Source organism: Cryptosporidium sp. chipmunk genotype I (assembly GCF_004936735.1).
Source record: "Cryptosporidium sp. chipmunk genotype I strain 37763 chromosome Unknown contig_17, whole genome shotgun sequence".
In the NCBI taxonomy this organism is placed as follows: domain Eukaryota; phylum Apicomplexa; class Conoidasida; order Eucoccidiorida; family Cryptosporidiidae; genus Cryptosporidium; species Cryptosporidium sp. chipmunk genotype I.
This window is the reverse complement of record NW_027125614.1, coordinates 143,293-164,230: the sequence shown is the minus strand read 5'-3', so window position 1 is coordinate 164,230 and position 20,938 is coordinate 143,293. Positions and strand designations below refer to the sequence as shown.

The 20,938-nt window shown below is 34.9% G+C and overlaps 9 protein-coding genes across 9 annotated transcripts; 4 read left to right on the top strand and 5 right to left on the bottom strand.

Moving 5' to 3' along the window:
- Positions 1-73: 73 nt before the first annotated feature.
- ELE39_001373 (calcium calmodulin dependent kinase with an EF hand N-terminal to the kinase domain and 4 calmodulin like EF hands at the C-terminus) lies at positions 74-3,280 on the bottom strand (the record flags this gene model as incomplete). Its single annotated transcript, XM_067344412.1, has 1 exon — positions 74-3,280. The coding sequence occupies one exon, from the start codon at positions 3,278-3,280 to the stop codon at positions 74-76; it is 3,207 nt and encodes a 1,068-aa protein (XP_067200450.1).
- A 246-nt stretch (positions 3,281-3,526) lies between these two features.
- ELE39_001372 (uncharacterized protein) lies at positions 3,527-4,986 on the bottom strand (the record flags this gene model as incomplete). Its single annotated transcript, XM_067344411.1, has 2 exons — positions 3,527-3,891; positions 3,951-4,986. 2 exons carry the CDS (start codon positions 4,984-4,986, stop codon positions 3,527-3,529), a joined length of 1,401 nt encoding a protein of 466 aa, XP_067200449.1.
- Positions 4,987-5,247: 261 nt separating this feature from the next.
- On the bottom strand, positions 5,248-6,621 carry ELE39_001371 (uncharacterized protein; the record flags this gene model as incomplete). Its single annotated transcript, XM_067344410.1, has 1 exon — positions 5,248-6,621. The coding sequence occupies one exon, from the start codon at positions 6,619-6,621 to the stop codon at positions 5,248-5,250; it is 1,374 nt and encodes a 457-aa protein (XP_067200448.1).
- Positions 6,622-6,867: 246 nt separating this feature from the next.
- Positions 6,868-8,658, top strand: ELE39_001370 (uncharacterized protein; the record flags this gene model as incomplete). Its single annotated transcript, XM_067344409.1, has 1 exon — positions 6,868-8,658. One exon carries the CDS (start codon positions 6,868-6,870, stop codon positions 8,656-8,658), a length of 1,791 nt encoding a protein of 596 aa, XP_067200447.1.
- Positions 8,659-8,879: 221 nt separating this feature from the next.
- Positions 8,880-9,503, top strand: ELE39_001369 (uncharacterized protein; the record flags this gene model as incomplete). The annotated part of the gene is made up of 1 exon (XM_067344408.1): positions 8,880-9,503. The coding sequence occupies one exon, from the start codon at positions 8,880-8,882 to the stop codon at positions 9,501-9,503; it is 624 nt and encodes a 207-aa protein (XP_067200446.1).
- An 891-nt stretch (positions 9,504-10,394) lies between these two features.
- On the top strand, positions 10,395-13,409 carry ELE39_001368 (cyclin; the record flags this gene model as incomplete). Its single annotated transcript, XM_067344407.1, has 1 exon — positions 10,395-13,409. The coding sequence occupies one exon, from the start codon at positions 10,395-10,397 to the stop codon at positions 13,407-13,409; it is 3,015 nt and encodes a 1,004-aa protein (XP_067200445.1).
- A 134-nt stretch (positions 13,410-13,543) lies between these two features.
- ELE39_001367 (Ser Thr kinase) lies at positions 13,544-16,018 on the bottom strand (the record flags this gene model as incomplete). Its single annotated transcript, XM_067344406.1, has 1 exon — positions 13,544-16,018. The coding sequence occupies one exon, from the start codon at positions 16,016-16,018 to the stop codon at positions 13,544-13,546; it is 2,475 nt and encodes an 824-aa protein (XP_067200444.1).
- A 559-nt stretch (positions 16,019-16,577) lies between these two features.
- Positions 16,578-17,258, bottom strand: ELE39_001366 (step ii splicing factor; the record flags this gene model as incomplete). The annotated part of the gene is made up of 1 exon (XM_067344405.1): positions 16,578-17,258. One exon carries the CDS (start codon positions 17,256-17,258, stop codon positions 16,578-16,580), a length of 681 nt encoding a protein of 226 aa, XP_067200443.1.
- A 333-nt stretch (positions 17,259-17,591) lies between these two features.
- ELE39_001365 (uncharacterized protein) lies at positions 17,592-20,789 on the top strand (the record flags this gene model as incomplete). The annotated part of the gene is made up of 1 exon (XM_067344404.1): positions 17,592-20,789. The coding sequence occupies one exon, from the start codon at positions 17,592-17,594 to the stop codon at positions 20,787-20,789; it is 3,198 nt and encodes a 1,065-aa protein (XP_067200442.1).
- Positions 20,790-20,938: the final 149 nt, after the last annotated feature.

The following is a 20,938-nucleotide window of genomic DNA, read 5'->3' as shown; positions in this document are numbered from 1 at the left end:
ATGAGGAGTACGCGGCGCGCGCGCCACAAAGTGGCAATGAAACAAATACTTAATTAGCCAAGTGTAAATTAAACTAGTTAGCTGGATGTGGAGGGGGCTGGTTAGGTTCTTGATTGGGACAAAGGTCAGACTGTCTTCTCCTTGCAAGTCCTGTGGCTGTGGGAGTGTCGATAGAAAAAGGAGAAGAAAGATTGGATATATTTGTATTGTTGTAACAAGCCCTCAAAGATTCCCTAGAAGTGTTAAAATAGTCAACAATAAAAGTACAGAATTCTTTCCAGTCGATAAGACCATCTCGATTAGTATCAATTTCATCGAGAACAGAGTCCCATTCAGTATAGACGCCTTGGTTAGATGAAGGAAGAATTGTTCTGTAGTTAAAATCATTAGAAGCAGAAAAGCTTTTAGTGATATTGGAAAGCAATTTAGACTTTTGTGCCTTAAGTAACTGTTTAAACTCTTCCCTAGTAATCTTTCCTTGGTTATTTCGATCAATTTTCATAAAGAAGGATTTTAACTGCCTAATTTCATTTTGTCTCCAAATGTGACAAGCTGAGATAAATTCACTATAGGATATAATTCCATTTCCATCAATATCCATAGCTTTTATGATCATAGAAGATTCTCTAGATGAAATTCCCAACTTTTGTAATCCAGAACCTAATTCTGATACTGATAATACTCCATCGTTATCAGTATCAAGTGACCTAAAAACGCTGGTAGCCATGTTAATTTGGGTTGTATCCAGTGCTAACTGGTGGGATAGCATATGAATTAATATATGTCTCAGGTCTGACTGTTTTGTATATACTTTCAAGTGGGCCAATAAAGGCATGCCGATGTCGACTTCACAGTAGCTGGAGTGAGAAATGGAAAACCAATCATGGCTCAAAGCTTCATCCACTGTTATTCTTTCTCTTGGATTCTTCTCAAGCAACTTTGCTAGTAATGACTTGCATGCATTTGAAACGCATGTAATTTCTGAAATGGCGGGAACTCCGAAGCAGATATTTTGCCTTGTTTCGGCGCGTGACCTGCCACTAAATGGGTGGCGCCCGGTAATTATAGAGTACATGATGACTCCCACGGACCACACATCAAGGCTGTAGGAGAATGGCTCTCCTTTGAGTATCTCCGGGGCTGTAAAGTCCAGATACTTTGAGTGCGAAGCTGAGGATTCTTCTTGGTATTTGTTTGTGCTTTGGTGAAGGTTTTGAGCTGAATTTGAGTCTGCATGAGGAGAAGAATTGGGAAGATTTGAATTTAAGCTTGGACTTGAATTCTGGCTTGAGTTTACGCTGTTACTAATGGTGGATTCGTCCACAATAGCAAACAAATACTCTTCTCCAGGTGCACAAGTGTGATTTGAATTAGATAATAAGGAGGTATGTGTATGTCCTTGAGTCTGAGTTTGAGCTTGATTAAGGGTGTTGATACGTTCCTCAACCATAAACGAGGAAGAGAAAAAGGAGGAGGAAGAAGAATGAGAAGAAGAGGAGGAATGAGAAGAAGAGGAGGAATGAGAAGAAGAGGAGAGTGGTAGTGACGACTTTAATGATGGTTGTAAATGTGAAGGAGGTGTACTTGGAGTAGAAAGTTCCGGAATACCCATTTCGTCGGACGAAAAAATCTCAGCTAGCCCAAAGTCAACAAGCTTAACTGAAGTATTTCCGCTCCCAAAAGAGTTAGTTAAAAGTATATTCTGAGGCTTCAAATTTTTGTGTACCACCCTTTTTAAGTGTAAATAACGTATTGCCAAGAGTATTTGTTGAATTATTCGTGAAACGTGAAACTCAGAAAATCGAAATCCCGACTGAATTGCATCCTGTAGAGAGTGAAATAAGTTTCCTCCAGCACAAAATTCTAATATAAAGTATAAATTTAGTCTGTCTTCGTAAACCTCATAAATATGAACAAGACCAGGATGATCTAGTTGCTTTAAAATCTCAACCTCATGGTCAATTTCATCCAACTTCCTACGGCACTTGACTTTGTCCACAATCTTACATACTCTTCTCTGTCTTGTATAATTCTCAGTTACAAGAAATACCTCGCCATAAGTTCCAGTTCCTAACTGATAATGAAATGTATATAAGTCATTAATGTCATCCTCATGCACTAAATGCTTACGTATTGCTTTATTCTGCTGTAATTCTCCACTGATTTTTACTGAACTGAAATGTTTTTGTCTTATTGTAGTTAATACACTTAAATAATATTTGAGAAAGAACGGAAAACTTATCAACATTTTGCTCTCTGACGCACTACTATCCACTGTTAACTTTGAATTCAAGCGTATACTTATTTCATTAGCAACCACTTTTCTATTTATTGGGGGTAATGCCAAGTGTTCCCCCAACGTTGTTAATAAATCCAGCAACTCTTCAATTGTTAAGTTTCCATCCCCATCCAAATCAAATTGTTGGAACGATTGTAATGCTGATCTTACAAAACTATCCTCTGTAGATAATACTTTATCTATCTTTCCTCTTAATTCCATAATATCTCTTTGAGTAAGTATTGCTTTTTGAACTGGTTGTCCTGTTAATATATTAGACTCTTTGCTACTACTGCGGTTATTACCAATAATGGTGCTATTTCCATCAATAATTTCTTCACTCTTTATTCTAACATTTGTATCTCCTGTTTTCTTACGATTCATGTTTGAAACCAATGCTGCAGGTGATGATGACGATGCTGAATTTGAAGAAGATACCACCCCACATGGTCCTGAATCCACTGAAGAACTTCGATTTTTTGATGTACGCGATCCACGTACTATTGAAGCTAGAACCTGTCTGATCCCTCTCCCACCATTTACACCTTTAATACCGGAGTATTTTCTCAAAACAGACTCTGGATGCTCACCCTTGCATTCCATAAGTCCTTTAAAATCCTTTAAACTGCAAACATCTGCACTTAATGTCCAATTTGGGGAATTATTCCCCACTATATCTGCCGATAAATCATCCAATTGAACATTTGGTACCAATAAACCTCCACTCATGCCACCCACACTAGCATTATTTCCAATACAAGAACCTCCTCCCGATACAAGATAGGCCCTATTTTCATACGAAGAACTGGAACCAAAACCGCTTCCAGACCTCCCTTTGTGACTATAACAGCTGTGAGATGTGCCGCCACCCCCTGATACTGAGGAATTCTTTTGTATATAGGAGTTCTTTGGCTTTGCTGAGGCTGTATGGTTAGTTAAACTAGATTCTGAAGATAAGCTAGATCTCCTCGAATTCCTCCTACTTGAGGTGGCTACTGTCATTTTTCGGTTCTTATTTGTTCTTTAATGTTATTCTTTCCAATTGTTGCTTTATATTCTCGAACTTATATTTGCCATTTATTATTTGTGTGCCGAAATTATTATACGCTTTGTGTGATCTATCTATTACCCGTAAAATACCTTTAATTTTTCATTTAAGCCTTCAATTTTGTAAATTAATATTTAAATAATTCACTAATTTTGCTTATCTTCACTAATTTTTTTAATACACAATTTTCTATTATTCTTCTATGTTGATGGTACGTATTGCTTTGATGTTACACCACCATAAGTACTCCACCAACTTGAAAAACATGGCTCTCTCTTTAATTCACCTGTCTCCGTTAAAGACTCAAATCTGCCAGTTTCTGTACGCATCTGCCAGTCTCCCGTCCCTTCTTTATTAATTGTGAATAAAGATCCCCCAAATTTATACATTAGCCAGGATCCACTATTTTCTTCGCAGTCTTCTTCCCTTATGGATCTACTAACATTTGATGAGTATGTTACCACATGTTTATAATTTCCTTGTTTGTCCTGACATTTTATGATCGCTAATCTATAGATTCTATTTTTAGATCTGCTCTTCACTAGACTTAAATAATTATCATTATCTTTAATAATTAATTTGTTTTTTAAGTGAAAAAATTCTTATTTTATTTCATAAACTTACCTTGAGCACTTGTTTTTACCTTCACAAAGGGAGAGTTTTTTAACTCTATTAAGTCTTTTTCCACTGTATAGCTGTTAAAACCGCACATATAAACCACCCCTTGATCCTGAAAAAACCCTTGCAAATTTTTATTACTGTAAGTATATAAACTTCCAAGACAAGGCTGAAAGAGTGGCTTAAATCTTTCTTTCGATCTTGTTGAAGTTTGTCCTACCCAATTCATATACCAGTATGGAGGTAAAATTCTTTCACCAATTGCAATTACCTTGCTAGTTGACATCTGGCTCCTCTTTGCCTCTGAATCTATCTTAGATTCCTTAAATTCAATTAACTTTGGCTGATCGAGATCCGATTCACCTATTTTACTTGATACATCATCAGTTAGTTGTATTAAATTATTTATCTGTTTGTTGTTCCCCAAAATATATATATTCCCTGTTTTGTTCTGATAGCCCCAGTATATATAAGTGTCAGAGGAAACATTCCAAAATAAAAGGCCATTTAAATCATATTTCGTGGGAAACTTGCTTGAATACAAACATGTCGGAACGGAATTATTTGTGGGACTTTGAACACTATAATTTTCAGTATCAATCTTGCTAGTAGTAGTAGCAGTAGTTGCAATAGCAGAAACCTTTTTAGTCGTAGCAGTAGTCGTAGTAGTCGTAGTAGTCGTAGTAGTCGTAGTAGTCGTAGTAGTCTTAGTAGTCGTAGTAGTCTTAGTAGTCGTAGTAGTACTTTTTGAATCTTGAGGTTTATTTTGATTCAAAATCTCATCTCTTGGCAGATAAACTGAGTTATTAGTATTCTTATCACCCTTGGGAACAATATTTATATCAAAAATAGAACTTGAAACTAACTCACTTTCTTTGTTCAAATTACGGCCACAGAAAAATAATCCAATTCCCAAATTTACCAACAACATAACCACCAGTAATAAATATATACGAGAAATCCCATCATTTGAAAATAATCTCTCAAATAAAATAGTAACTTTCTTCTTTAACTCTTTCCCTGAGTTATTTTCAATATTCATAGTATTATCATTTAATTAACTTAACAATGTTTATCAAAATTATTTAGAAAAAAACAATTAATTAAAAAATATATAAAAGCCATCTAATTAACATGAAATTTATAATTTAATATTTTCAAAAACCTATGAGGTCCGGGATGATTGTGATTACACTTTTTTTGGCATGCATACAATTTTTCCTCTCCCCACATTACGTGTTCAATAAAACATGTTTGCATGCGTATTACATGCAAAAACGTTTGAACTGACGTGGCATTTTAATTAATTGCTAATGAGATAGTTGTTCCAATAATTGATTGGGCCAGCAATATTTGGTAAGTTATCGTTTGGATTTAATATTTGAAAAATTATGTTATTTTCTTTTTTTCTTATAGTAAAGTTAACAAAATGGTCGCCAGGGCCACTCTCCTTTAAAAAGTATGACCCAATCAAGTCCAATAAATCATTGGAAATATACGCAAGTATTGCTTCTGAAAACGCAATAGCTGATGTCAGTGTATCCCAATTCGATTCAGGGAAATCCAAATTTGGCATTTTACGTGTATTTAACTCCTTTTCTGAGAACTCTTTAACCTGGTCTAAACTAAAGGATGATATAGACCTTTGTGTAAAGAACCCTCTATTATGGCATCCTCTGATCAAAAGAGGAGTGGAACCAATGAGCATCTGAAAGTACACTGAAACCCAGGAAAAATTGTGAGTATTTCTACACGATATTGATTTAATCTCAACCCTATTTTCAGGAAACAACTTTGAAGATTTGAAATTATCTGATAAAAACACTCTACAAGGAGGACTCATTCTCTTCTCTATATACTCTGAGTTCGTATTATAAATTTTTTGCTCCCAACTCTTATGGCACAAACTATTTTTATATTCTTCTTGCTTATTTCTTTCTGTAGAATCACCATATACATGCCGTTTCCTTACTGCATCAATCTCGCACCTTCTTATTAACCTCAAATCTCCAAAAGATATCTCATCGACAACAAAACAAGAATCTGCCATCTTTAAGGCTGCATCCGGACTTAATCCCAACCCTATTTCACTTCGTGTTAAATAAGTCTCAAATTGAAACCCCACACTCGGAAATCCCTCAGTTATGTTAATTGGAAGCATCTTTATTGGAGATATTTTCTCCAGTTCACCTTTATCACCAATTCTCAACTTTGTTGAAACCATAATATCCGCATTTTCTGAACTTGAAGAGCCGAGAGCGAAATCTATCAACCTTCTCAAACAAAACCTATCTGCAAAAATTCTTACTTCCTGAGACTCCTGATAACCAAAAATGTTACTCAACAAATCATAATGTGTCGTTGGAGAGATAGAACACGGTTTTTGAGAATAGGAAAATCTGCACTGCATACTACTCAAATTATCCTCCGTCTTTAATGATCTCGGAAGTGATGGCACTATAATAGTATCCATATATATAGCCTCCTTGTTTCCATCTTTCTTTGCCATCCCCAGTGCCTCATCACTTATTCTAGTTAATGACGGTATTGTTACAGAATATGATGCTAAATGCTTAATAAAGCTTATTTTTGGCCTATACTCCCTATTTATTTCAAGTTTTCTTTCAACTAACGCCCTCAAATCATCCAAACTCAACAAAAACTCCTTTGAATGCATCGTTTATTATATACCAGTCTCAAATACCTTCAATTTTTTTTCCTTTTGCCTCTTTTTCAACTAAATCAGCAACCTGTCAATTTGGGCCATTTGGCGCCAAACCGTTTACTTTTTTCTTTATTGATATTAATAATTATTTACCGGTTATATGCAAAATGTAAACGGGCGCCAAAGCACAATATTGTCATTGTTGATTTTTTAATAAAAAAAAATCTATAATATGTAGTGTTAGTAACTAGAGAAGTGATGAATAATTGCAAAAGTATTTCTTGCCATATATTTCTTTCATTAGTATTTATAATATCGGCAGTACTTTTTAATGCAAATATACCCAGTCACGAGAAATTTATCCAGTTTAATCATTCTTATGCTAAAATCCGAGACGATTACACGAGATTAGACATAGAAAGAGGGTCTGATTTGGTGAGAAAGTCAAGGGAAGCTCTTCAGATGTCAATATTTACCTACTTTATGGCACAAAAGAAATTTTCTGAAGTTCGAATTTTAGGTGCTCACCCCGATTCAAATGAATATAGGATTGCTGAGGACTATTATAGATATGCTTTGAATGGCATGAAAATGGCTAGAGATGATTGGGAGAACAATCTTAAATCCACTCCTGTCTTTACATATACAAAAGATCATGTCACCAATAATCGAGCTAGAGCTAAAAATTATGATTTAAACTCCTTATTATTATTTTCAGGAAGAGGTTATTCTGGAGAAAGAGGAATCGACTTCCAAATGGATATATATGAGGATTCAGACCCTATTTATTTGCCAATTCCAACTCAGAAGAAACTTACTCAAGAAATTATTAATAATTTAAATTTAGGTTTTCAATTTAATGACCTTCCACCAAAGTTAATGAAGTCTATTAATGATAGAGAGAATAATAGGAAGCAAAACAGACTCGGAAATAAAGATCGTCAAGTTAAGAATAACTTCAAGTCTATTTCATCCCTAGGAAATTTAAATTTTGGCAATAATAAATTTGGCAGTGAACTTTTTAATTTAGAAAAGACAATTGGTAATTATAAAGATGATGATTATTTAGTCAGTGCTGACAATTATCTTGAGGATAAATCACCCACAAATCAGTTCGGTACTCCTGATTTTAAAAAGTCTAAAGAATTTTTGGATACCAAATCAAAGAATAATCATATTATACTAAGCAAAAGCTTAAAAACTAATGAAACACTTATGGAATTAAATAAAGATCAACACTTTAAGTGTCAGAGGTCAAAAGGAGTTCTTGAAAGAGAACCAGAAATTCCAACCGATGTATCCATCCAGATTGAAAAGAAACTAGGAGGACCTTTGAAATTTATTGACTTATCTTTGAAGGATCTCTCCAAAGATGTGAATCTTAAAAATATATTTATGCAATATATTCGAGCAACTCTCAGATGCATTAAACTATATGAATCTAAATCTACATTTGAGGAACTATTTCACTGTTCTAAGAATCAATTGGATTTGAGTTTTAAACTTTTACAAAGATTGACCGAGCTCAATATAAATTATACATACCACAAAAATGATTCTTCATATATAATGAAAAAATTTAATATCAAGAATATTAATCGGCCACAAAGATTTAAAAGAATTGAAGAAAGTGAAAAATTCTTCAATTATTTAGTTAGCAATGGAATTTTTAATTCAAATAACACTTCCAATACTGCGGATAAATTTAATAATACCATTACAGACTTTCACATCGACTTCAATGATGGACCGGATTCTGAAACTGATTCTGAATATACTCCTACATTAGATGACACACCTAGCTACCTGGAAAGGTATATGGATAGATATGGATTTACTAAAGATGAATATCTTGCAAACCAAAGACTCGCAAAGGCAGTGAATTACCTTGCAGCTTTGGAAGCCGAATTTATTCAACTTACAGAGAATAACCAAAGAGTTGAACACAACAAAATCTACAACTACAAAATGCTTACTGATTTTATTCGTTTTGAGATCTTAAATTGGCGAGCTCAAAGACCTTTATTTAATGAAACTGAAAAAAACTGAAATAATGTTTCCACCTCAAGAAAATATAACTTAACGCTCCCACTCTCCCAGAACAATATTCTGGAATAGTTTTTACCAGCTATGTAACTAACTATTTTTATCAATTGTGCAAAAACATGTTTTGCATGTAATTGCATTTCAGGCTTTACATGTACATAACATTCCCGCCAAACTTTCTAGATCTCCATTAATTATTTTTTCTATTCTGATGATTCATAAAGATGAAATTCAACTTAATTATTGTATCTGTTTTTTCTGTGTTTCTGTATTACTTTTTTAGTTTCTCAGCTGATATTCAGATCTCTAATGGCTCACTCTTGAAAATCAGGGTAAAAAGCGATAAAGAAAATTTAAGTTCTAATTCTGAAGGCAATGGTAATGGACAAAATCAGAGAAACGAGTCAGATGGTGCAGGGGCTACTTCGGCATCACCACCACCACCACCACCACCACCACCTCCTCCTCCTCCTCCCCCTTCAGTATCTTGCTCGAAAAGTAAGATTTCCCCTAAACAAGAGATTGTATTAACCGCTTCGATTACAAAACTGAGAAGATTCATTAAATTACTGACCAGTTTAGAGGCAGAATTATCTTATGAATTCAGAATTATCTATTCTAAAGTCAAAGATATACTAAAAAAATTGCTTGAATGTTTAGAAAGTTGCTTGGCTGATATTTCAAACTGCATTCAATGCTTAGAATCGGTACAGGGAGAATTGGAGCAGTTAATGAAGGAAGCAGAAGAAAAGGTTGACGAAAATCTTCAGAATTTACTTGCAGAAATTCTTCAATTTTTGCTACACGTTAAGGAATATAAGCACTACAATCTCCCTCAAATTTCATAGTTTATCGTATCTTGACTTACTTGCCATTACCAATATTGAAGTAGCTTTTCATTGAAAACTATCAGAAGGGAGGATACATTTCTTCTGGAATTACGATATTCGGTTAAATCTAAGCAAGTAGAGTAATATTTTTATCTAGTTCTATTAATCCTTGATTAATAAACCTTTTTTTCTGCATGTATTTATGCCTGCCTATTTAACACCCCTACACCACCCCATTACTTGCAGTTTTGCATGTACGCATGTAAAACTGCAAGTATTTTGAATTTGATTATCTGTAGAGTAATTTTGCAATCAAACAACAAAATCAAAGGCTGTGCGTAGTTATTTAATAATTATCTGAACAAAATTGGTTTTTTCTTTTACTGTTTTATTTTGACCAATTTAAATATATTAAGAGCCAAAAAGTATAGAAGTCATAGATAAGCTAAATCTCTATTTGGCCCCCTTTTAAGGCAAGGAGTAAGTAAACATTTGCAAATTGAATTTGTGTGTGCATCCTATAGGAAAGGTTTTTGTGTTTAAATGGTATTTCAGAGACGAAGAAAGAAACATAAACAAGGATGAGTAAATTACTGAAAAAAATGTGTAAACTTTGAGGTATTTTGCTTTTGCATCACAATCTTTACTGCTAACTAATCAACTAATTTTATAAATATTAATGTGGTGAAGAAGACTAACTGAAATAATTTGAGGCATTACGTCGCCCGCCACTTGAAAAGACAGCTAACATAAAAGCATGCTTATCTATATAAAGATTTTCAAAAAAAAAAATATATAAATATATATAATTGAATTAATGCATAGGATGCAGTGAAAGACTATAATCGTAAATTTGTCAAAAGATAGAAATTAAGATAGGAAAAAAGAATAACGGAAGGAGGAGCTAGAATGACGGAATTGGAGGATGCAAATAATGAGATAAGTTCCCATGAGTGGGAAAGCAATTTGGCTAAAATAATTTGTGGAAGCTTGTTAAGTTTGAATGAGTTAATAGAGGATATTTCGGATGAAGATCTGCATGAGAGGTTGAGTGATCAAAACAGGTTTTGTATTTTTGAGTGTTTTTTTGAGCCGTTGTTATATTATAAGAACAAACATAATTTGCCCCCAAATTTGCCGAAATCAAATGACGAGTCTGTTGAAGGTAAATTTATTCTGAAGAATCCTTTGTATTCTGAAAGTGAAAATAAAGATTTGAGTGAGTTATTTCGGTTTGGAAAAACTCCTAAAGTGAGTATCCAAGAATTGTTTGGATTTGTATTAAGTGTTTTACATCTTGGTGGGTTCAATGTTTCAAGTTTTGTATTATCGGTGATAAATATGGCAAAACTTGTGGAGAGTATCAAAATACCTATATGTCAGCATAATTGGAGGCCAATTTTCATAACATCTTTAATTTTATCAGATAAGTTATGGGACGATAGTTGTGCAAAAAGTGGAGATTTAGCCAGAACAATAGGGTTTATTTCTCCGAATTCGTTAAAGTATTTGGAGCTGATTTTCTGTGAACAGTTGGACTGGAAGATAACGTTCAAGCTCGATACGATAAAGAACTTTATTTCAAAGATTGTGAATTCAGAATTAGACTCGGAATTAATTCAGAGAGTGATCAGCTCGGAGACTTACCAATCATACTGTTATGAGGGGATTCATGATACAAACACACAAACAAAGCACGAGATTTGTGCAGAAGAGAAGCTGGAGAACAAGAACATGATGAATAGTGTGAATTCTTCAGAGTTGATCAATATAAATAAGCAGAAACTTTGTCAAAAGTCTAACCAAAACATGAATAATTATCAAAAAAGATCAGAATCTCCATTGTTTTTCAACAATCAAAATCAAAATCCAAGAATGCTACCGAATTCACTATTAAAGCAGCCGCAGCTACAAAAAGGAATGTCATTTCATGGAAATCAGCACCCATTTAATGCTCAATTCACAAGCTCCACTTTTATTAGCAACCCCAATACTACCAGCACTACTCCAGTATCACAAATAATAGGAAATCAAATAGCTGCGTCTATGAACTTTAGCGGAGTTCATCAACATCACACTAATCATCCGAATTCAAATATGAAAAGACCTTCAGCTCCAATTGCAAGGCTTTCAGGAGGATATTCAACGTTAAACAGATCATTTTATAGCCCTGCTAAAAGCCAAATAAGTATTAATAATAATAATGGTAATTTTGTGCACGGATCCAGTCTAAGTTTGAAGAGTCATATTGCAAGCCTTATGAGTCCTAAATCTAATCTTACAAATAAAACACAGCAATATGCTGGATTATCAACTACGGGGCAAACTCCCAGCTCAAAAGCTTCAGCATCAAGAAGAAGCTCCGCCAGCGAAAATTTCCCATCTTCTGGGAACCACGCCAGATCGTCTACTCCTGATGTTATTACCAACTCCAGTAGCAGCTTTAATCATCTCAACGTTTCGTCATTAAATGAACGTGGAAGAGACACAAGCTGTTTATCTAACTTAAAACAGTCTGCTTCTTCTCATATTGCTACTAGGATGAATTCAAATCCTAATATTTTGGAGCAAAAACCAAGCAAACATTTTCGTTATAGTAACGCTATAAAAAGATCCAGTTCCGAGCATTCTAGATTAAATCTTGCTAATTCCCAAGGAAATCAAAACACTATGCAACAGCTTTCACGCCCTCTCCATGTCCCTCAACTCAGAAGAGGAGGTGGAGATGGCTTCTTTTCTATGGCTAGAAATAAAGTATCTTCCGCATTTTCATCTATTACAAGGACTTTTGGCTTATCTTCTGTACATTCTAATAATATTAATGAAAACAATAGTCAGGAATCTAATATCGCCCCAGCTAATTCAAACCAAATCAATCCTACTAATGAATTGAATAAGGTTGAGCTTAAATCTCCATTATTAGAGCCTCCGTCATCATCTTCTCCAACACAAAAGATTGAGCCCAATTCAAACCATCATTTCAACCAGCAAAATAGAATTAAAGAATGCGCCAGCCCAAGTAATTCTAACCAGAGAAATCTTTCTATGCCCCCAAAGAGTAATCCTGTACTTTCTCAGTTATCCGAAAACCAACAGAAATCTGCTCTGCTAAGTTCAATTAACGTCACCGTCCTCGGTTCGGCAGCTAAATCTGGCTCTGAAACCGAAAAGAAACCAGTCCCAATACAGAGAGAGTGTAATTTGAGGGCATTATCTACAGACAGAGCCTATAATGGTAATCACCCATTTCTTCGTCAAAGTTTTGGCTCGGACGGATATCGCCACAAAGCCTTTGGGAATGGAATTTCAAGTTCTATTCATTTAACTGAAAAGCAACCAACGCTCCCTCTCTCAGCAGCATGGGCTCCTAATTACTCATCTATTCGTGCTCCTCAGACCGCTCTACACAATGTACCTTCCGTTTCAGACCGTCTGGGCGGCAACATGCATGCAGATTCGAGGCGCCACTCTGTGGGTAGAGGTGCCAGTCAGGTTAAAAATATGACATCAAAAAACCACTCATCAATTAGTAATGGTTTTTTTGGGAGAGCAGTAGGAACAGGATCCGGTTTGGCCAGAAATATTTCTTTGGTGGGTAGAACTGTCCACTCTCAAGGATCTACAACTGGAGATGGCTTAATAGGTAGTTTTTTTGGTGGAAAGTACAGAATGCAGAGCTCCAGTCCGTCTTCTAATTCGACAAATACTGGTTTCAGGTCAGCTTTATTTCAGCCAAATAACCCTAAGGGAGCCACTTTTTCCTCATCATCCATTTTCTCTGTCGAAAGTTTAATTAATCCTATTAGCAACTTTTTGAAAGGAAAAAGCCCATCAGCAGTTTCTTCATCAATGGCCATAAAAGCCCCAGGAACTCAAATTGGTTCAGTGCCTATTTCAGGAATTGGCTTATCAATTGGAAGGTAAGCAAGTTTGGGAGATACTATTGAGATCCGGATTTAGGTTTTTGGGATGAATATTTCATAAGGAAATAAATGAATATTGGTATAGATACAAGTTAAACTAGATATAATAAAAATCTGTCGGTATTGATTTATATTCTAATTAAGTATTATATGTTCATGGGTATTCCCAGCACCTCCGTTTAATAATGACCAAAGATCAAGAATGAAATTAGATTCGAAGTTCTTCTTTTTCACTGTTATATTATGAGAAGATCTAGTCGTCAGATTTGATGGTATTTTTGCCTGGGTCACATTTTGGGAAGAAGATGAAGAAGAAGAAGAAGAAGGAAGATTGTTCACCACGGAGGAAGACCCGTTTCTGGTATTTTTTAATGGTCTGCTCAGAAAAGGAATTACTGGATATTGGTTTAATGTCTCGCTTTCTGGGAAACTTGGATTGATCTGTCTCGAGTTTGAAATAGAGTTCGAGTTCAGATTCATAATTAAAGATTCCATATCAGAATCTTTTCTTCTTGCTATATTAACTCTAGTCATATTCAATTTATCATTAGTTCTTTTAACCATAGAACACAAATAATCATTATTAACTTTAGAGATTAAAATGTTCGCTTTTGAATTCACAGACTCTCGAGAATTACTCTCATCAAAGGGCTTCTTATTCTTGATTCTTGTCTCACCATTATTATTATCCACTTTGTCAAAAAATTTTGATGGATTCACAATATTGCTACTTTGTTTAATTTGTTTGTTCATCTTCTTGTGAGATCTAATTGGAGAAAGTGTGGAAGCCATTATAGGAGTGAAGTATTTGCTATGATTATTACTGGAGATCTTAAGCCAAGGATGAGTTATCACGTTTTGCATTGAAAATCTCTCTTTAAAATCAGGTATTAGCATGTTTTCAATTAGATCTTGAGCTTCAGATGAAAGATTTGTTGCCTTAATCTTCCTAAAGAGTTCTAAAATTCTTCCATTTACTATAAGAGACCAGTTTTGATCCTTACTTACATATGATTTTCCGTTTATTTTTGTGATCTTGCAATCCGTACTATTCCCATGTACAAGTTTGTCGAAGAGTGAATTAATGAATCCTTCGTTTTTGAGAGAATTCTGACTGTGATTATCAGTAATTAGCCTACAAGTCTCGAAAGGCTGATACTTAGTCAAGGTAAATAAAAGCATCCAGCCCAGACAAAAAACATCGACTTTTGTGGGATCATATAAGGATCCTGTTTTGTAAGCTTCAGGAGGTCTGAATGATTTACCAAATAGAAAGTCAACTTGTTGAAGCTGAAAACCACTATCTCTAGGATGTCTTTGATAAACTTTCCAAATATTAGAAACTTCATCCTTATCTTTGGGGTAAATCCTACAGGCTTGTCCAGGATCAGTAATTTTCGGGACAATAATTGAATCTCCAGGTCTGATGATCCCAATAAAGTCAGGATCTTGAGACAGATCAAAAAAATGAGGTTCTTTATTAAACATGAGTATATTTTCGAGAGAAAGATCTCTCATTGCCATATTTTTATTATGTAGATTAATCACAGCATTAAAGATCTGAGTAAAAAGCCATCTTGCTTCATTTTCAGTCAAAGGTTTTTTTCTTCTTCTCATTACCTCAAAAAGATCTTCATACTCTGCATATTCCATTTTAACATATATGTTCTTAAATGAATCCTGCCAGATCTCAGAGTACTCCAAAACGTTTTTATGGCCTCTCATAGTATCAGAATAGGTAACTTCAGCATCCATATTCTCTTTTAATGATGGTTTTCGTCTTCTTAAGCTCATACTAGAGATCTTAATAGCAACTTTGCTTTTAAGAGGATCAAATCTGAAGGAGGCCATATCATAATCTTGAAGGATTAAGGAACTTCCAGATCTAATACAGTGAGAAATCTCTCTTCTTTCAATATTCTCGTCTCTCTTGCACTCCTCAAGTTCAAATGCTAAGAATACAGCTCCGTATAGAGCTTGTTGAAGCTTTTTTTCAATATAAAAAAGAGAATTTGAAGATCTCAGGACTTTCCCAAGAAAATAATCAACAAGATGATCAGAATTCTTAAATCCAGTAGGTACTTCTCTATGATAAGCATCTGTTGAAAGCTTAACTGAAGGTATAACTTTCATTTCTAAGTCATTTACCCTGATTTTAGTAACTCTAAGCGGTAGAGGATTTTTAAGATTTCTTGAAGGATTTGACTGTATTCTATATAAAGTTTGAATTCCATTTTCAAATGGATAGTTAGACTTAATAGAAATATCCTTTTGTTCAGACACACTAGGAGCATCAATACTAATAGAATTATTCAACTTTTTAGCGCACATACGGCTCTTAGTAAAACTATCTTCTTGCTTGGGAGAATTAATTCTCTCCTTTTCAGCAACAACTTTCTTGGATTTTGTCTTTTCAAGGGGTTCCGATGCTCTTGAATTTGTTCCTAAAATCGGTGAAAAGCGATCATGAAATAGAGATGTATCTAATTCTTGTAATGAAGTCATTGTGGAAATGGCTGCCAAATCAAAACTTGAATGATTGGAGCTAGCTAGAAACTCCTTTCCCACTGATTCATTTTCTAAGTTTCTATAATTCAAAAAATCGTCCATTAGATATTTTTCTATCTTCCTCTGTCTTGTTATTCCTAAACTAACTTATTGTTCTTCCTTTTCCTTTGCATCCATTCAAATTGTTTGTTATTAATTTCCCAAGTTTTGTGTAGTCTATTCTTTAATGAGTCATTCCTTTCTATTATATTCTGCTTTTTTAATGCGTTCTCTTGTCAAATATTATCCAGATTCTATATGCATTTTTCACAAATAAAACATGCTGTAGACACGGGTACCCGTACGGCTGACCCGCCTTTGTATTAAATGTAAAATAAAAAGATAATATTACGAAAGCAAAAGAAGAAATAGGTTTATAAGTATTGGAATTATGGTTTATATATTTTTGAGTAGAAAATAGAATATTACACTGGATTAATGTACTTGAAAGAGTGGGAATTGAGTAGAGTAGAAGAAAGTTTGGGGATGCTGCATGCATGCATTTAAAAATAGTATTATAGCAATAAATTATTACATGATTAAAAAAAATTAATGTGATTTTTTTTTATTAATAAAACTATAATAAAAACAATATATATGAAGAGTTTAGTTAGCTAATTAGTTAGTTGGATGATTTGGACTGGGATTGCTTAAGTAAACTTAAAAATTCAGAAACTCCTTTCCGTTGTTTTGAAAATGGCTTTCCTCCATTTAACAACAGGGGCCCGCCACTATCATTGTTATATTCAGAAATTCCAAACTTCGATCGATCTCCTATACTTGGGATGCATGGCTCAAAAGTTGAGGAACTGTCAAAGGATTTTGAAATCTGAAGCTTGGATTTACCGTAGGCTGAACAAACTGAGCTCCTTTTCAAGCTTTTACAACACTTAAATCCCCATTTCCTCGTATTTGGATCATAATACGACCCCCATACAGAAGAATGATTCCCTAGAAATACATCTTCCTCATACAAGTCAGACTTTACCCAACTTTTGCTAAGTCTTGTTTTATCTACCAACACGTCGTGTAGCTGTTTGTTCTTATCAACAACCTCATCAACCTCTGGTTGAGCCTTTAACTCGCCTTTCACTTTCTTATAAGATTCTCTAAGGTCTCTTCTAAGCTCCTCAATCTCCCATTCCTTTTTCCTCTTCTTCAAAAGTTCCTCCTGTTTCCTCTCCTCCTCTTTAAGTTTCTCTTCAGCAAGCCATACTTTCTCTCTGTTCTTTGAGTTACCCGGATGAAAGTGTTTGTGGTTCAGAAAAACCGAAGCCTTGTTACTAATCCTCTGAACATTCATCTACTATTTGGCTTCTTCTGACTAACGATTGGTACCGATAACCTTAATTTATTGTATGCCTATCCCAAATATCAATCCATAGATTGCTCTCGGCCTATTTCTACCTCCTAAAACCTCGACTTTCTCTCCTGAATTTCCCCTTTCCTTAAAACTAAAGTAATCAAAGGCCAAATGATAAATTTTCAATCTCAATTCAAAATTTAATCGGTCATCAGTCCTATCCTTATTTACATTAATGCTGCACTAAAATTGTTAAGCGTGGGATTCCCGCCCAAACCTTTTTAGGTAACAAATTTAAAGGTGGAACAAATTTCAAAAATAAGGATAAATTTCATGAAGGTAAAACCAAAAGGAAGGAATGAGCCCAGATTGTTTGCAAAGGACATCAGGCAGTGGGTTAACTCGAATATTTTGGATTACAAGTATGAAAAGGAGACAATATATGCAGGGAAATTCGGAATTAACAAAGACAATTTGGTTACAAAAGATAAATTATGTGGAATATGTATGAGCAATCTTGTGGTCTTTGGACTTGACTTTTCTCTCAAGTGTTTCCATGCCGTCTGTTGGTGTTGTACTCTTAGATTGAGGTATTTGTTAAAAAGTAAAGAGTGTCCGTTTTGTAAGAACACTATAAAAACTTTATTCTTTACTTCTAACACAAGGTATTTCGAGTATTTAATAGATTATTCCCTTGAAGGAGTGGCTGAAATATCTTTGGATTTTGAAAAGCAGGAGCGAATGAGTGTTATTAAAGCTAATTTGGGTCATCCAGAACTGGAGCAAGTCCCCAAACCCTTAATAGATGAAAAGATTGGTGTAATATACGAATCTTTTGCTTGCAGATGGGTATTTGAGCGTATATTAGAGTATAGATGTTGGTTTCCAAACTGCAGACCTAGATTTCCCACCAAAAACTCTGAGGATTTTTACAATGAATTAAAGTCATACAAAAGTACCAAAGCTTTGGGAGAGCATCTATACCAAGATCATCACGTCAAGTGCTGTTATGTATGTATTGAGAAGAGGAAGACCATGTTATTGCCTGAACACTATTTGTATGGAGTGAAAGATCTTTCTCGTCATTTAAGAAGGGGAGAAATGTCTCTCAAGCCTCCGATACTACCCCACATTTCTTGTCCAATCTGCAAGGTCTGGTGTCTAGACAGAGAAGATTTTTCTGACCATGTTAGAAATGAACACTTTTCTTGTCAGATCTGTGAAGAAAAGGAACTCTCTAGGCAGTCAGGACCTTTTTCTGAAAGTTCTAGAAACGAAGAAACTGATCTAAATGAAAATAACCAAAGAGGAGATGAAGTAGATGAGGAACAAGAATCAACTGATAGAACTGGAGCTCAAGATAACAGCTTATCAAGCCAGGAAAATAGGCTTCCTAAGATCACATACGTTTATAGAGACTACCAGGCATTGCAGGAGCACTGGAGACAGAAGCATTTTCCATGTGATCACGAAAATTGTATGTTTATTGTATTTGAGAATGAGTCAGAATTGATATTCCATAAAGCCACTCATCACTCAGCAGTAAATAGAAGAGGAAATGTCACAGTTCCAATTGTCAATAGTTATAGGCAACAAAACCAAAGAAGAGCTGAGCAGTTGAATCCATCTCAAGCAACAAATCAACGTGTAAGTAGTCCACTGGATATCTCCACTCCCTCCTTATGTGCTATGGATGAGCTTAGTAACACTATTCTAACTAGGATTAAACGAGAAAAGCCCTTACTTTGGAGACTTATTTTGATTCACGACCTTAGCAAATGTATTCAGGTGGCAGGAGATGAAATTATGGTCAAGCTTGGGCTTGAGGAGAAATGCAGAGATTTCAGTTCTTGGAGTTTACAAGTGATAAATGATCTCTTTTCTAGAAATGAAACAATGATTGGAATTATTCAGAAACTTGGATCAACTTATATTAGGAGGGAGATTTCTGCTCAAAGCTTCATTATTGAAATAGTATCTCTTCTCTGGGGAAGCTCCCATAATCATTCAAATAATACAAGTCTCCTTCAAGGTATTAAGAAACAATTCAAAAGTATTGCAGCTTCTCCAAGCTCTTTCAAGATCTTCTTTTCCCCGGTCCCAGAGCCAATAACCATCTTTGAAGATTCCCTTAAAGAGAGATCTGGAACATATAAGAGAATTCCAGCTCAGCTTGTGGATAGAATCCTAATAGATGAAGCAAATTGGTCCTTAATATATTCAGATGTCATTTCAATGATATTAATTGCATTGATTCTGGGGCTACCCAGGATAGAGAATAGAAGAGAATTAATTAAAGCGTTAACAAGCCTTAAAGATGATATCAAAGAGAAAAACCTTACAATCGTCTCCAATACGAGCTTCCCAAGGTTCTCTTTTGGGAATTTACATAGCTCAGTAGAAATGGAAAGACTAAAAATTCATCCTCGAGAGAATACAGAAAATCAACCACAGGAAAGTACCAATAAGAAGCAGATAAAGCAGAAGTTCATCTTGTTTGAGAAGCTTATTAAGCCTGATGAAATGCTTATTTCTCCAAAAGTTACCTTTTTGGAATCCCTACACTCGTTTCTCACAGCTTGTTTCCCGAAAATCCCTCTTTCACAACTTTCGGAATTTCTACCAGAGGAATCAGAAAAAGAAAAAATCTCGGATAAGTTTAAAATTCTGATTGGATCTCAAACCTCAACTGAAATCAATGCTCTCTCCTCTCTATACCAACATACTAGCAGCTTAGTTTCTTCAGCCAACACTATAGAACGAATTCTAGGACTTAGAGCTCCATTCTACAGATTAGCCATGAACACTTCAACATTTCCAGATAATTTTCAAACTCAAAATACCACTACTGAGTCTCTTGTACATAGGCAATGGCTTAATATATGTGCTAAAGCATTCAACAAGATCTGCGTCTACGATGCTGAGATCATCCTTATATACTGTAAAGCTTGTATTAAAACTTTAAATGACCCGAACTTTCTTATTTTAGAAAAGCAGAAAGAAAGTCTATACGAAAAAAATGAGGAAAATTCTTCCGATTTTGTTCCCAAAACTGTGAATGCCCACTCTGGAATCATATCCCACTCTAAACCTCTGGCACCTTCTTTGACGTCTTCAAACTCATTGAAAATTAATTCTTCTGGAAATTGGGCTTCAAAAACCTACTTAAGTACCAATAGCTCTGTTCCAAAAACTGTTATAGCCTCGTCTTCACCAATTCAACCTAGTACCTCAATTTCCTCTTCTTCATCTTCTTCCCACCGCCCTGCCACTAATCACTCTAATTCAACTGGAAAAGCAGCAAACTACGTTCAAGCTTTAAAATATAAAGAACCTACAAGCAAGCCGGCAAACGAAAATGGATCAAAGTCTAAAAGTATTTATGAGTTTCCTGAGCTTGTCAGTAAGGGTGAAAACAAAGGAAAAGCTCGCATGAAACCAGAAAACCCGCCTAAATGGGTCTGTATACTTTGCACACACGTTAATTCGGGCTCTAGAAATAGATGCCAAATCTGTAGCACTCGGAAATAAAGTCTAGTTTTTTATTAACTTCTCTCTACTAAACATAATTATCTTTTTTGATTTCTTCCCAACCAGTAGCTCTCTAAAGCTCAATGAGTAAATATTTGCATTAAATTCATCTACAAAATTATACCTCCCTAGTAATTTGTTTATTATTA